The sequence below is a fragment of the Sebastes umbrosus genome, chromosome 16 (assembly GCF_015220745.1).
Source record: "Sebastes umbrosus isolate fSebUmb1 chromosome 16, fSebUmb1.pri, whole genome shotgun sequence".
Taxonomy (NCBI): domain Eukaryota; kingdom Metazoa; phylum Chordata; class Actinopteri; order Perciformes; family Sebastidae; genus Sebastes; species Sebastes umbrosus.
This window is the reverse complement of record NC_051284.1, coordinates 23,816,670-23,831,483: the sequence shown is the minus strand read 5'-3', so window position 1 is coordinate 23,831,483 and position 14,814 is coordinate 23,816,670. Positions and strand designations below refer to the sequence as shown.

The 14,814-nt window shown below is 40.8% G+C and overlaps 1 protein-coding gene across 4 annotated transcripts in view; it reads right to left on the bottom strand.

Annotated features, from left to right (window-relative positions):
* Nucleotides 1-425: 425 nt before the first annotated feature.
* mideasb (mitotic deacetylase associated SANT domain protein b) overlaps nucleotides 426-14,814 on the bottom strand; it is a 37,110-nt gene continuing 22,721 nt past the window's right edge. For all 4 annotated transcript variants that reach the window (XM_037796750.1, XM_037796749.1, XM_037796751.1 and 1 more), the window contains exons 8-13: nucleotides 13,696-13,771; nucleotides 11,837-11,925; nucleotides 10,628-10,771; nucleotides 9,643-9,762; nucleotides 7,342-7,541; nucleotides 426-4,260 (exon numbers count right to left, since the gene is read on the bottom strand). In XM_037796750.1, the coding sequence (XP_037652678.1) occupies nucleotides 4,032-4,260; nucleotides 7,342-7,541; nucleotides 9,643-9,762; nucleotides 10,628-10,771; nucleotides 11,837-11,925; nucleotides 13,696-13,771 (858 nt within the window). In that variant the 3' untranslated portion in view covers nucleotides 426-4,031. The remainder of the gene's footprint in view (nucleotides 4,261-7,341; nucleotides 7,542-9,642; nucleotides 9,763-10,627; nucleotides 10,772-11,836; nucleotides 11,926-13,695; nucleotides 13,772-14,814) is intronic.

Below are 14,814 nucleotides of genomic sequence, written 5' to 3'. Positions count from 1 at the left end.
ATAAAGTGACTCACTGAATGTTGTGCAGATTGTAAAACCCTCTGAGACAACCTTGTGCTACATAAATAAACTTTAAACCACTAGACTGTTTCAACGGAAATGCATTGCTAGGCAACAGCTTGGGTCCATGTTTACTTCCTGTCAGCTGATGTCATTCACATGAACTGCAACAGGAAATAAAGATTATTTTACTACTGTGAAATGGTCTATATGACCACCAAAAGGATCTGAAGTCTCCACCAAACAAACTGCTGGTGTTACAACAGCGCCCTCCTCTGCTCTCTGCAGGTACTTGAGTGGTTGAACTGCTGCAACACAATGCTGCCACCTTGTGCAGCTTCTCCTCTGAAACAACACACCATCAATGTTAAGGGCTTGGTATGATGTTAGATAATGGAAAGCAATAAAAAAAAACGACACACAGCTTCATGAATATTTTAAAACTTTAATATACAGTGCTTCGTAAATCATTACTAAAAACACAGGTGGTAAAAATCAAATCGAAACAAATAAGTTACACTGTAGTAAAAAGCACTTGAGATTCCTTTCCGTTTTTCATCATTAGTGTGAACCCCATATATGAAAATAGCATAGAAAGTATGCAAACATAGAATTTCATTCATATATATTTTTCTAATCTTTAGCTAAATAAACCTTTTGTCTTAAAATTCCCTTAACCGACTGGATGAAACGAGGAAAGTTTACAGCGGTGTGTTTGTGTCGACGACCTCCATTTCATCATTTCATCCATAATTCTTTTTTTAAAACAGCTTGAAAACCTTTTTTTCGTGGCGACAACTCCCCCCCACCCACCCCCTCCGCGAGAACCTCAAGACAAGCCCAAATAAAAAGGAAATATAAATTAACATAACAAACGTGAACAGTCTGCAAAACGTTTTTTTTTTTTCATTGACTGGCGAATAGTTTTAACATTTGACCTCTCTCACAAAGCACACTCACACACACACTTCTAACTCACACACACACACAGTCTGTGCATAGACCCAGGTTTAACTTGTGGAGTAACTGGTAATTGGAGCCGTTTCCTCCCCAACTTCCCCACTGTGGTTTGTCCTTTAAAAGGAAAATAACCCTTTAACCCATTTGTTGCTGCGGCAACAGAAGCTGGCTCCGGGCCGAAGGGCTTAACGTCGAGATATGTAGAGATCAAAACATGACGTTTCCATAGTCCAATTCAGCGCCTGCTATCGGCAACAAGGTAAACAGAAATAAAGTCAACCATAGATACACATGTTAGGGTTAGACATGAACTTATTGAGCTGATATTAACTACCAACCACCATCGTTCCTAACAAACCACTATCTGCAGTTCAATTCTTACTATATTTGCAAATCTTTTCAACAGTTTTCCCAATAAGCTACAGTATGTCACGCTGCCCTTCAGTAAACTGCTGACCCACATAGTTGAGGTTTCAACGGGAGCGTGTTAGTGTCACGAGAGTATCTACTCTCCAAAGCTTTCTGGCATAACAGGTTTCAATTTAGAGTCACCAAATATCAGCAAACAGGGATTTTAGTGTGAAAATATAAGTCTCATAACAGCCCTCCTGTAAAAACCTGCAAAATTTGAGTTAAATTTGGAGTACAGTAAAGAATATGTCTGCCTCTCTTAATGCATGTGTGTTGATGACAGTAAATAACTTACTGACATATTTACAGTCTGTGAGAAAGTTTAAAAAAGTCAAGCTGAAATGAGCAAGAGAGTATATTATAGATGTTGATATCTGGTTCTAAGAAGCGAGTCTTATGTCGGCATTCAAAATCTCCTATTAAAACCTACAAAATCTAGGTTAAGTTTGGTTTACAGTAAAGAATGCTTCTGCTTAAAAAGCAAAGACAATATTAAGTCTTAAGCATTTAAAATCTCCTGTTGAAACTTGCAAAATCAAGTTTGGTGTGAAACTATAAGTCTCATTACAGCGCTCAGAAACCCCTTTAAAAACCTGCAAAATGTGGGTTAAGTATGGTTTGCAGAAAAGATTGCTTCTGCCTCTCTTGTTGCATGTTTGTTGATGACAGTAAATAATATACTGACATATTTACAGCTTGTGGGAAAGTGTAAAAAAAAAAAAGTCAAGCTGAAATGCGAGTAAGAGAGTATATTATAGATGTTAATATCTGGTTGGTTTTTAAAAATCAAGTCTCGTGTCAGCATTCAAGATCTCCTGTTAAAACCTGCAAAATCTGGGTTAAGTTTGGTTTACAGTAAAGAATGCTTCTGCTTCGCTTAATGTCGGTTTTGTTGATGGAAGTAAATAATTTAATGACATTTGATATCTGGTACTAAAAAGCAACTAAAAAATATTAAGTCTTATATCGGCATTTAAAATCTCCTGTTAAATCCTGCAAAACTGGGTCAAGTTTAGTTTACAGTAAATAATGTCTCTGCTTCCCTTAATCCCTGTTTGTTGATGACAGTAAATAATTTAGTGACATTTGATGTCTGTTTCTAAAGAGCAAAGAAAACTCATGTCTTATATCGGTATTTAAAGTCTCCTGTTAAAACCTGCAAACTCTAGGTGAAGTTTGGTCTACCGTTGTAGAATGCATCTGCTTCTTTTAACGCCTGTTTTGTATCAGCAAATTATTCACTCTGGATAAAATTTCAGGGCAGCAAGCATTTCATAAACATTGATATCTGTTTGCAAAACGTGTCTTAAATTAGTTTGTGCTGTTTGTTTGTCTTTCCCACTTCGTTATGTGTATCTATAGAGACCTGCGGTTTCAACAGTCTGAGTCAGTACCTCCTATCAGTTACAGGGTTGACAACGAGGCATCCAGAGAAGCCAGTCGTAAGCATGAGAGGGATAGGGGGAGAGGGAGGGCTTGGACGCTCTGGTAACAGGGGGTCAACTTGTTCTATTGCACATTACATTTCTGCCTTTTCTTCATTTCTGGCTTCCAAAAAAAATCTCACAGTTATAAACAGGCAGCAAGTAGCATTATTTTTGTTTTTTTGTTTAAATAAAAAAAGAAAAAGAAAAAAAAGCTATGGACAAGTACGGAAAAGCGCTCAATTAAATTGCAGCCAAAACCAAGATGATATAATAATAATAATAATAATAATAATAATAATAATAATAATAGTAATCAACAAGAATATTCACAAAAACAACAACAATAACCATATATAGCGACACAGGCAGAAAAAGTAACGTTTACCTGTATATATATTTATAAAAAAAACAACAACAACAGTGTAAAATTGATTGTCATTTCAAGATAAAAAGCATCAAAACATCCAAGGCATCAACAGTGAGGAACAAACTGGGAACTATAAAAAGTGACGAGGGCCGAGGGGGGATTCACAGAACTAAAGCCCAGATGAACAACGCTCACAGAGAGAGAGAGGGTACGGGGGGGAACCCATTTGGTGCACATCATGCGTCTGAGAAAGCTTTTGGCAGCCTTGAGTGCAGAAGAGCGGCGAAACAAAGGCAACAGTTTGCACATGCCATCCATCCGTCCATCTGTCCGTCGTAGAGCAGAGAAATAACAGCACGACCCTCCGTTCGTTCGCCTCGCCGCACTCCCCCAGCTGTCAGATTTCAGTCTTCATATCGCCAAAACTTCATCCAACTGGGATGCGGCTTAAGCAAGCGCGTGCTGTGGCTCATCGAGAGAGGAAATAAGGAGTCCAACAAGTTCCTCGCCCGTCAAATGGGGCGAGACTCGAAGTGCTGAGGAAGGCCGCGGCCTGGTATGGAGAGCAAGTAGAGCGCCGAGAGAGGCGGCATGGCTTTGATTTGACGGAGCCCTGTGACCAAGAGAGGTAACTCTTGAAAAGCTTTTCAAGCGGATTAAAGGGGGTGTTTTGGAAAAGCACATACAAACTCATCGTTGCACACTCATTCACAAACACAGGAGTAAATCTGTCCCTGAATGTGCCACGCAACGCAACGTCTTCTTGTTCCACAAAATATACACACACGGGAGGGATTCTTCTTTTTCCCCTCCTCCCGTCCCAGTAGAGATAAAGCCACGCTGCACGGTGCAGTCAAGTGTGTCTCTTACTGCCAGTCCTCGTCGTCCTCGTCGTCCCCAGCCGACGAGTCGTCGTTGGTGCTTTCCCCGCCGACTTGTCGCGTCCCGTTCTGTTGCCTTGCGACGAGCTCCTCGGCGGCTGCTTTTGCCGCAGCTCGTTCCTCGGCCTCTTTCTGACGCAGCGCTGCAGCCTTCTTCTCCTGCTCGGCGTGGCTCTTCATGTGGGCGCTGCGGCTCTTCACCTTGGAGAAAACCCTACGGGAAAATAGAGAAGAGCTTATTGCTGAAGTCCTTCTCACAAACGAAACATGGCGCTGGTATTGGCTAGGTAGTCGTGGCTTTTTGTCGTTGACACGTGTGTCCGAGCAGCGAATTAAGACTGTTGTCAGGCTATTAAATAGGCGTTATCAGACGCTATACGCACCATGCATGTGGGTCAATAGGGGCCTACTACACCCACTAGTAGGTTTTATCATCTATTCACATGGTAGATGTTAGAAAGAAGTTATAAAAGAACACGACCTCTAGCGACAGTAGTAATTATGACAGGAGCAGAAGTCCAGGAGACCGCATCCCTTGTGAAACCAACAATGTGTAGCTGTCTTTGTGTTCGTAGTTATTTTAACCTAAAAAAGTTGTAGTTTTGTTGCGTAAACCTAAAAAAGATTTTTTTTTTTTTGTGTTCAAAACATAAGGTTGTTATGTTAGAACGTGTTGCTTTAAAGTTCCACTTTCACTTTTACAACGAAGTAGGCATAGAAGGCCCCTATTGACCCACATCTATGGTGTTTATAGCGACTGATAACGCCTATTCAATGGCCCGATAACAGTCGAATCGGGTGCAGCGAGCCACAACGCTCACTATATTTTGCCACCTGGAATGCCAGAGGAAGCGGCGCCACGGCTGAGTTGTAAAGCAACAACGTTCTCCGTTTCCTCACAGGCCGCATCAATGATGGAAGGTTTAAAGCCGTTGGGAAATTAATAATTAATGAATGAGCGCTGTGGGCGCACAGGAAGCTTTCCCCACCTCTCACAAAACCCTTTTCATCAGTTTAAATAGTCTCTTAGATGAAGAACCATGAAGCCTATTTGACAATGTCAAACGATGCACAAACATAAAATGACATGGTGTTAAGTCGGGACTCTCACATCGTTCTCATTTACTCGTCACCGGCTCTAACTGAAGAATTTTATCAGTGTGTTTCATGCAGTTGGCGTGGACGACAGCTGGTCTGATTATCAGACTTTATCAAACATTATTATCAGGGTCGTAGGAGGTGTTTTTTTGCACCACACCACAAGAGGGAAAAAAATAAAATGTTTTTTTAAAGTTGGCTTGTCCACAGTCAAAGTATTAAACTGATTTTATTTTCTTTGTGTAAAGGAAATGACAATAGTGATTTACGAGAGAGCTCTTAAGCAGGAGAACGTGCATCTAATCTCTGTATATTCAACCTCTGTGTTGCTGTGGACCTTAATCTGATTCAATTCAGCTTGGTGTTGTGCAGGAATTCTTACTTAGTCACGAGACACAAGACCAACATGTACAATTGTCATTACATTCATGTAAAGAGGTGCATGTCTTAAAAGGAGAAAGGAGCAGTGTAGGCAAGAAAAAAGCAAAGGCACGCAAGGAGCAAAATGTTAATCATTCATGTTAGTTCAAGGAGTTTGTTGACCTTGTGTAAATCCCCTGAATACCAACGCACAACGTCAACATCATCCATCAGCCTAATGGGAACAGTGAATGCATAAAAAGGCTTGTCAGGGTGATTAATTTAGTATTCCAAAAGATGGATAGAAAGCTCAAAAATAAATAAATGGAAGACAATAAAGCTTTGGTTATGCTCTCCGCAACGATGGCTGCACGGACATGAGCTGACGTGGAATCGGGACGAGGAAACGTTTGGATCTTTTATACTCCGTGCGGGTTTCCCCTCGTGGCAAATGGACATTCTCGAAGCTCCTCAAAGTCCATTCTCTCCGACCATCAGCGTCCACTTAGTTAGAAAAATTTGGATGTGTGCGAACGGGTGAAAACCTGCCGCAAGGAACCCCCGCGAAGGAACGTGCCTGATGGTGTGGCGTCACTTTGGCCATGTGGACACTCGTGACCCTCGCAAATGCGGCAAGCATATATCACGCTTAACTGGGAGCCCCGTCATCATGCTTTATTTAGGATATATCACAGTAATACTCATGACTTAATTGGGTAAAACAGGCAAAATGTGCTCATTGCTCCAGTACAGAGTTCATACTAGACTTGTTCCGATACCGATACCAGTTTCAGAAATATGTCCGATAGTGCCCAAAATTCAGGATGAGGTATCGGCGAGTAGTAGCCTTCAGTAGCCGTACAGTAGCCTTCACTGTGCCGTCGCCCATGGCTGCCACTGGCAACTACGAAGAAGAGCTGATTGCAGGTAGTTTGTCATGTGACGATAGCAAACAGTGCGGTGCTAGTGGAGAGTGTAACGGTAGTCAGAGCGAGGAAAATGTAGTAGTGTAGTAAACAGATGTTAAATAATAATAACAATAACTATATATTTTTTTTTTCATCACGCTGGTATTGGATTGGTACTCGGTATCAGCTGATATCGCAAGTTCAGGTATCGGGAAGGAACAAATGGTATAGGAACATCTCTATTTCTTACACATTTCCTGTTTCTAAAGTCAGTACTTTTATAATAGTAGTTATCTCTCTGTGGTCAAAGTTCAGTTTGATGTATGGAAATACAGGCTGAGTAATAACAGGCCGTATCTGAACAATGAATATCACAGCATGTGACACAGCAGTGGGTCTGTAGCTGCGTGAAATGTGCAGCCATGTGACACAATGACTGTGAAATTGCTAATAAGCCCCGCTGGATTTCCTGTAAACATACATTACCGGCCTCTGAAGTGGTGGATAATCTATATTGAGCACACTTTGAGTATTTAAAGGGCGAGGAGAAGCTCTTGTCAAATCACCGGGTAGAGTTGCACTGAACGAGAGGAGCGATGTGTGCCGTTATCTACTCTTGTGTGTCGGTTGCTAGGACACAGTTGGCAATAACAGGCCCGGTGTTGCCAGAGGACGGCTGTTATTTAATCAAAGCATGACAGGACGCTTTGATTCTTTCAAACACCACGAGACACTTGCCTCTATTTACCAATACGTGCTCCAAGTGGGCAAGAGCAGGAGCAATATTTCCTGCAGAAATGTTGTGTTTTATATCCGGCTGGTTCGGTCTGAGGCCACTTATGTAACCGCTGCTGTCAAGCTTTGCATAAGTAAACAGAGCAGTCTCCATCACAACAGCGGTGACTGATGGGATATTTCTGATCACTGACCTGCCACACTTCTTGCAGGGGAACTCTCCCTCCTGGCCAGCTGTGCCTTTGTTGCCTGTCGACGGGCTGGTCTTGCGTGCGTTGCCGTCGTAGCGAGGTTTGGTGCTGGGAGGGGGTGGCAGAGGAGGGTGGATAACTCGGGACAACGGCTGGTCCCGCACCTCGTCCTCCGGGCCTTTCATGATCAGGACAGACCCCGGCTGCACACAACAATAAAAGTGTTAACATGAAAGACCCTGAGAGCAATTAGGGAGGAAAATAATGAGGATTTATGAGCACCTTTTATGTAGGATAATATTACAATGGCATGCACACATGTGTCAGTTAACATACACAGTTTAAGAAAACAAAAATAGCCTTATCAGCAGCTTATTATGTGCGCTACACGTCGAAATGCAACGAGGACAAAGGTTTCCTGTCGAGTCATTGTTTGCTGACAGACATAATGGGGTTACACAATCCAGAGAGGTGGAAGTCAGCCAAGGTGTCTCCTCTAAAACATCCAGCAGGGGGCAGTAAATCCACCACCCAGCCACCAGGACGAGACCAGGAAGAGTTCAAAAGGACAAATGTGTCAAAGTCTGATGAAGCCGGCTGAGGTTTCTAAGCAGGATCATGCAGGATGTTCCTGTATTAGCTTCCCACCTCTCCTAAACGGGTTTACTCTAAATTCATGCATATCTGAGTACACGTAGGTGTGAGTGTGTCTGGATGAATGTGAAAACAAACAAAGAATATTAAGGAATTAAAAAACTCCTTTGATCAAAGTACTTTCAAGGCTTTGAGGAGGTAAACTTCTGCATACATAAGAGACAACACACACTGTATGGTAATTAGAATATAACCACTACAGTATTAATTAACTCAACACAACAATGACAGTAATCCCTCTGGAGCGCTGACCTACTTCTGTGGTTTATCATGATGGAAATTACATCAGAAAAAAGTAGTGGTTGTATAATATTCATTGACAAGACATTATCGGATGTTCTCTTTTTAAACGACGTGTACATCGGTGAGCATCTGGTGGCCTAGTTTTTGAGGTGTGTCCCGCACTGTCGGCTCTAGTCTGCCCGTGTCTACGGCGTTTTGGCTGATTCGGCATGTTGAATCGGCGGCGGAACTCGTTGTGAGAGAAATCACTCTGATTGGCGGTTCAGTTTCAGCAAATCAGTGCACGAGAAGAGAAACGGAAGTGAGGAAAGCAAGCCAACGAGTAAAGTCAAGAGGAAAAACACAGAAAGCTCTTCTCATGTTTCATCTTCATCTCATCTGATCATTCCAACACACGGATATTTTCTCAACGACATGGCCATCTGGAATGAAGCTAAGTGGTGAAAATGCTCGTCAAACGGCGCTTTGTTTCGTGTACGTATCATAACAACGGTTTGTATGTCCGCCGTCCTCGGTCTGCCGGTTTCCCTTTTTGAATGATGAATGCAGACTACTATAACTTGCTGGTGTGGAGAGTTATATCCTCTCATGCTGGCGCAGAGCATACGTGGTAGTTGTTTACGGCTGTAGTCTTTGCGGTGTGTTCGAGTGCAACTTTTTGGCCCAGACAAAGGCGAGGTGGTGCAACAGTCGGCCTTTGTCGCTGCTACTTCTCTGATGTCGGTTTGGTTTGTCTGATTAAAAAGCTTCGAGAGTTTGTGATGACAAGTGTAATGTGTTTTGCTGCCACAGAGGAAATACATATTCACTTAACTTCAATCTTTTACTGCAGAAACAAGAGCAAGAAGCAAATAATCTGTCAAGCTGCTGTCACTGAATGTCGTGATGAGGAGCTCAGAAAAAGACAGTTTGAACAGCGAGAGGAACTCATTGTGATCACTTTCAAGAGCCCGACTGGAGAGCGTGTGTGAGCATGTGACTCAGAAAGAAGATGAAGCATTTCATGTCTCACTTTTATGACAGAAAAGGCTTCACGGATGAGGACCATCTGATCCTCGAACTATCAGTGTCTCTGGGAAACAAGTCTAGTCTGAAAGTGTCTTCAAAAGAGAGTTTTCCCAAAATAATGTGTTGGAAATAATATTTACTTCCTCAGCTGTTAATACAATTGAGGGCTCAAAGCAAACTGATCACAGACAAAAACAACTGGGAGTTAGTTAATGTTGGAAAGTACAAAACAGTGACGTTGTGATTTACAGAATGGAATCACATCCTTTAACCTCTTTCATCTCTGAGGGCAAAGACACTCTTCGTCATGTAGGACGACCATTCATCCCCTTATCTACTTATTATTATTATATTTCCCTTCCTTTCCCATGCAGAGCTGATCATTAATTTCACACTCACATTCTCAGCCGTCTGCAGCGTGTGCGTCGCCGTGGTGGGGCCGACATCCTGTTTCCTGTCAGCTGACCCTTCCCACTTCCTGCTGTCCTCCTCCCTCTGTGGCTCCAGTCTGTGAGAGCCCTGTTGGTCCAAGAAAGACACAAGGAGAGACGTTTAGAGCTACATGTTAGTTTAGAAAGTGTTGCACATGAGAACTGAGTCAAAGTGCATCTCCTGAACATTAGTTTTAAGGTATTTCTATGTGACTGGGTGACAAACAGTCGATGTAGCTTTGCACAGTCACTATAACAACCACCAAAACCGTACCTGTAATGTTTCTGTGGATAAAATAACTCTCTATTAACGCCGAGGACAATATGGTGGCCTAGCCGGAGTGCGCTGCAGCCGTTAACACAGTTCATTTTAAGACTCAAGCGGTCAATGAAGATATTCTGAGCTGCGTTATTTCTGAACCGACACGCTGCAGTTTCACATCTAAATAAAACTGCTTCATGTTTAATCAGATCACCCTGCAGTCAAACCAGATCGGTCCATTAGTCACCTGCTTACTACTTTTGTAAACTGTTTTCAGTAAAATCATTGAAGGGGAGACATTTGAAACATTTAACTAACAGATAACGTCCCCAGTTGATTATTTACATTAAGACAATTATTTTTTGTATTACAAGTTTTCTCAAATGTTAGGTTTGAATATGTAAATGAGGCATTATGTAATGCTAACTTTTGGTGAATTTAGGAGAAATCTACATACACAAACAGACCTTGTACCTAAATGCGTATTTTGGATATTTTCTTTCCACTAGTCTGAAAGAAGACAAGTTATGGAAGGAAAATAGTCCAAAATCTCAAAATTAAAATCTATATTTTGTGTCCTGTAGATATTTCTGGGTCACAGACATTTGTTAGTTTTGTTTTAGTTATGTTTTATACATCAGCAGCAACACACATCTGTTTCTGCAGTACAGATATTAACTACGTCACTGACCTTGTGGTCCGTCTCCTCCTCGGTGGTCTTGCTCTCCAGAGGCTCCGCCTCGCCGTACATCAGCAGCCCGTTGCGGCCGATCTTGACGTGTTTCTTGTACGTGTAGTAAAACTCCACACACTGCGCCACTGACTTAGTGGTCACCTGTGAACCACACACAAACACACATTCCCTTTTAATGGAGTTTTAATTACTCTCTCTTTTTTTTTTAAATGTCACTGCATGTTGCTGAACACATAAGGTCATTTTTAAGGCATTTTGGAGCTGCTAAAAAACACAGTCCTGTGCTGTTGTGGAGAAAGACAGAGCAACGTCAGATGATGTGCAGCTTTTTTACACATCGTCTGTTTTTATTGTGTATATTTGTTTTATTTTTGTTTTTTAAAAGGGACTTTATGCAAGAATCAGAAATCGCTTGTTAACAGTGACAACTGTGGCCGTAAAGTCAGCAATAGTCCTGTTGCTTGTGCTTGCACTACGTAGGCGCGAGCGAGCATCGGTCAAAACAGTGAGGCGACACACAGGGGACTGTGTGTCACAGTATCACGATATATTTCACACGATTGACATGACATCTCTTCCGTTGGATTTTCCCCCGGAAAAAACGTCCCACATGCGTCACATTAAAAGTCTACAGGCTGATCGAGGAAACCCAGAAAGTTTTTAGGTTACAACCTGTTCACACATTGGCACTAAAAAAAGGATTTATACGTGTAAAAACTTACATACAGTCCCTGTAAACCCCTGACGTGTAAATGTCCTTCTTTAGATAAAACAATAAAATAAGATTTTTTTGAGAAGCTTCATTGCGGCTACTCGCTAGAGCAGAGATGATGTCAAGCACAACAAAAACCCTAATGCTCATTCTCAAATCACATTTTAGAAGCCTTTAATCTGGTGTTTTTTTGGCCAATGAACACTGAATAACTCTGATATACTTGTGTCCTCCCTCTTCATCACTGAAGTGGTGAAAACAAGCAAAATGAAATAGCTTTGCAGTCTGGAAAAACAATAATCGACTGCGACACTGCAAATAATTAAACGAGAAGGAAACATAGTTCCAGAGTGACTCTACTTCCCTTTCCCCCGCCCACCCATTGTCAGAGTAAATACTGTGTGCACACTGTTTTTCAGCCCACAGTTACTACAGTATGTGGCCTTCACTGGAAACAGGGAGTTTTCAGTGTGTTTGGAACAACCACAACATACCTGTTTCTGCACCATGAAGAAGTCCTTCTTGTGTGCAGTGATGCCTTTGTTGAACTGGCGTCTCTCCGCTGCGGTCCAGCTGTCTGATCCTGATTAAAAAGAGAGAAAGATGCAGCAGTTTATAAAGTCTCTGCTTCCAGACTGAATGTGTGGAGACCCCCACAAGTTCAATCCCACCCCCCAGCCTTAAAACCACACTCACACACACACACACACACAGTTAAATCACTGGATAAACAATGGCTCTCCTGTCTTCTGCTTGGGATTAACCACATGCTGTAAACCCCCTCCCTGTTCCCCTCCTTCCCTCATCGCGTTGACCCTGACAATCCTCCACAGTCACCCACTACTACCCCCACCCACCACTCACCACCACCCAACACCCCGACACTCTCACTACTGCAGCTGCCACTGCTCTGAGGCCTTAGAAAGTCACTGCTAGATGGTTAAAAGAAACAGGGGAGGAAAATGGTTGATGACATGCCCATTATTATTATTATGAACACAAACATTCAGAATTCATCTCGGCTGAAATCAGGATTTTCAACTTATTATTAATGTTTGTTTTGAGCGTCTGAAGACCAGCTGGGTTTATCAGATAAGGCAAAAATGGACACCATTATTTAAGAATTTAGTCAACTTTCTGTAATAATTTACTCATCACTGTCACCATGTTGGTGCAGTAAATCTACGGCTGCAATTGACGATTATGTTCCTTATGAATTGACTATAGGGCTGTCACCATATCAGATTTTCATTACATGATTATTGTGGCCAAAAGAATTCACGATAACAATATTATCGCGATATCTATAGAAAATTAGATAACGCGAAAATCACCTGTCAAATACATCTTTAACTTTGTTTATTGTGCGTTTTAGGGCTGCAACTAACAATTGTATTATTTTATTGATTACTTGTTTGGTCTATAAAATGTCAGAAAATGGTGAAAAATTTAAGAAGCTGAAATCAGATAATTTTTACTTTAAAAAAATAAATAAAAAATACTCAAACCAATTTATCGATTATCAAAATAGTTGGCGATTAATTTATAGTTGACAAGTAATTGATTATTTGTTGCAGCTCTAGAGCGTTTTATCGTTTTTGGCAAATATATTACACTCAAAATACAAGTGTAGGGAGGTGGAGAGAGAGTCTGTAACCATAACTGAACAAATTAATGATTTAAGAGGCGCTAGATTATCTATACAATATTAGCATATATTTCAGTTTATAAATATCTCAGTTATCATCAATACCAGTATATTACTGACCCCTACCTGACTACTATTTTCTTGATAAATCAATTAATGGTTGGTTCAGGAAATGTAAGAAAATAGTAAAAAAAAATGTTTGTTGACATCTTGAAATAACTTGTTTTGTCCGCTCAACAGTCTGAAATCCAAATATGATCAATTTAATATCACAAGACTAAAAAAAACTATAAAATCTCACAACCGAGAAGCTACAATTTGGGAATGTCTGCTTGAAAAATGACTACAACTTATTATTATCAAAATAGTTGACTTTCTATCCATCGACCAATCTTTGATTAATCGTTTCATCCCTTGGTAAATCACATCTAGAGCTGCAACGACTAATCAATTACCTGTAAACTATTAAATTAATCGACAACTACTGTATAATACTAAAACTATAATCGGTTTGAGTAATTTTTTAAGAAAAAAAAGTAAATATTATCCGATTCCAGCTTCTTAAATGTGAATATTTTCTGGTTTCTTTACTCCTCTATGACAGTAAAGAAAATAATCAACAGATTAATCGACAATGGAAATAATCATTAGTTGCAGCCCTAATTACATCCATTTATTACTGCATGTAAAAAGTATATGACTTACCTGAGAAGTGATAATTGGCCAGATGATGAGATTTGGGGAAAACTGGATTCCTTAGCATCAGGAGAGACAGAGCCGCCTGAAAAACAAACAAAGTGAACACACATTAGCTGGTGATTGTTATGAGCCTTTATACAGCGGGTCACTCCCAACTCTTGGCTCTATGAGGAGCTCCTATTGTGCTTCATAAACCCGTAAAAACACAACGAGCCAAACAATGAGCCCGTTGCTTACAGGTAACCAGGCAGCGAGATAACCATCGCTCTCATTTCTCCTGCATGTATCAGGTACCTGTTATATCATTATATCACTCGCTCTGATGTCACAATCACAATCAACTTTGTGCTCCTTGAGAAGGAAAAAGTCTCGACTGTGCATGATTGTTGAAAGACGGCAGTTTGAGTCGGACTGCTGCAGAGAGTGGGCGCTTTGACACCCCCCCCCCCTCCATGCTCGTAGTTTCCTTGACAACGCTGGACCAGTGTTGGTCGCTAGGGCCTGAAATCTCCACCAGCACCACCACAAAGCACTCCGACAGCTCTGCTGTTACTCTGAGACTCAACTCCAGCGTGTACATCTCCAATAATGGAAGTATCGATTTAGGATCAGCGTTTAAGTCACCGTAAAAACAAAGTAATGCACATTGTTTAAATGTGTTTTCTCTCTCTTCTCCTCCCTCTCCTGCAGGAAGGGCAGCTGAAACATCAGACACTGAGAACAACAATATCCATATCATGTGCAATATTACTTTTTCAACATTGTACAATATTACCTATAAATATGTTATATATATATATATATAATTACTTTTTCTATTTTAGTTTGCTTATTTTACTACATGTACATGTATCTTACTTTTCTTGTTATTCTATTAGGCACTGGTGTTAATATGACTTCTTATACACTTTATATTTTTACTCTTTTTACCTATTCTTATGTTGTTATAAGTTACTTATCTATTTTAGTTTACTTATTTTACTAAATGTATCTTACTCTTATTGCACTGTTATTAATATTACTTCTTATACACTTTATATTTTTACTCTGTTCTTATGTTGTTGTAATTTTGAGCAATCCTCTTATTTCATCTTGATCAGTGTCAAATAATTCATCTATAAGATG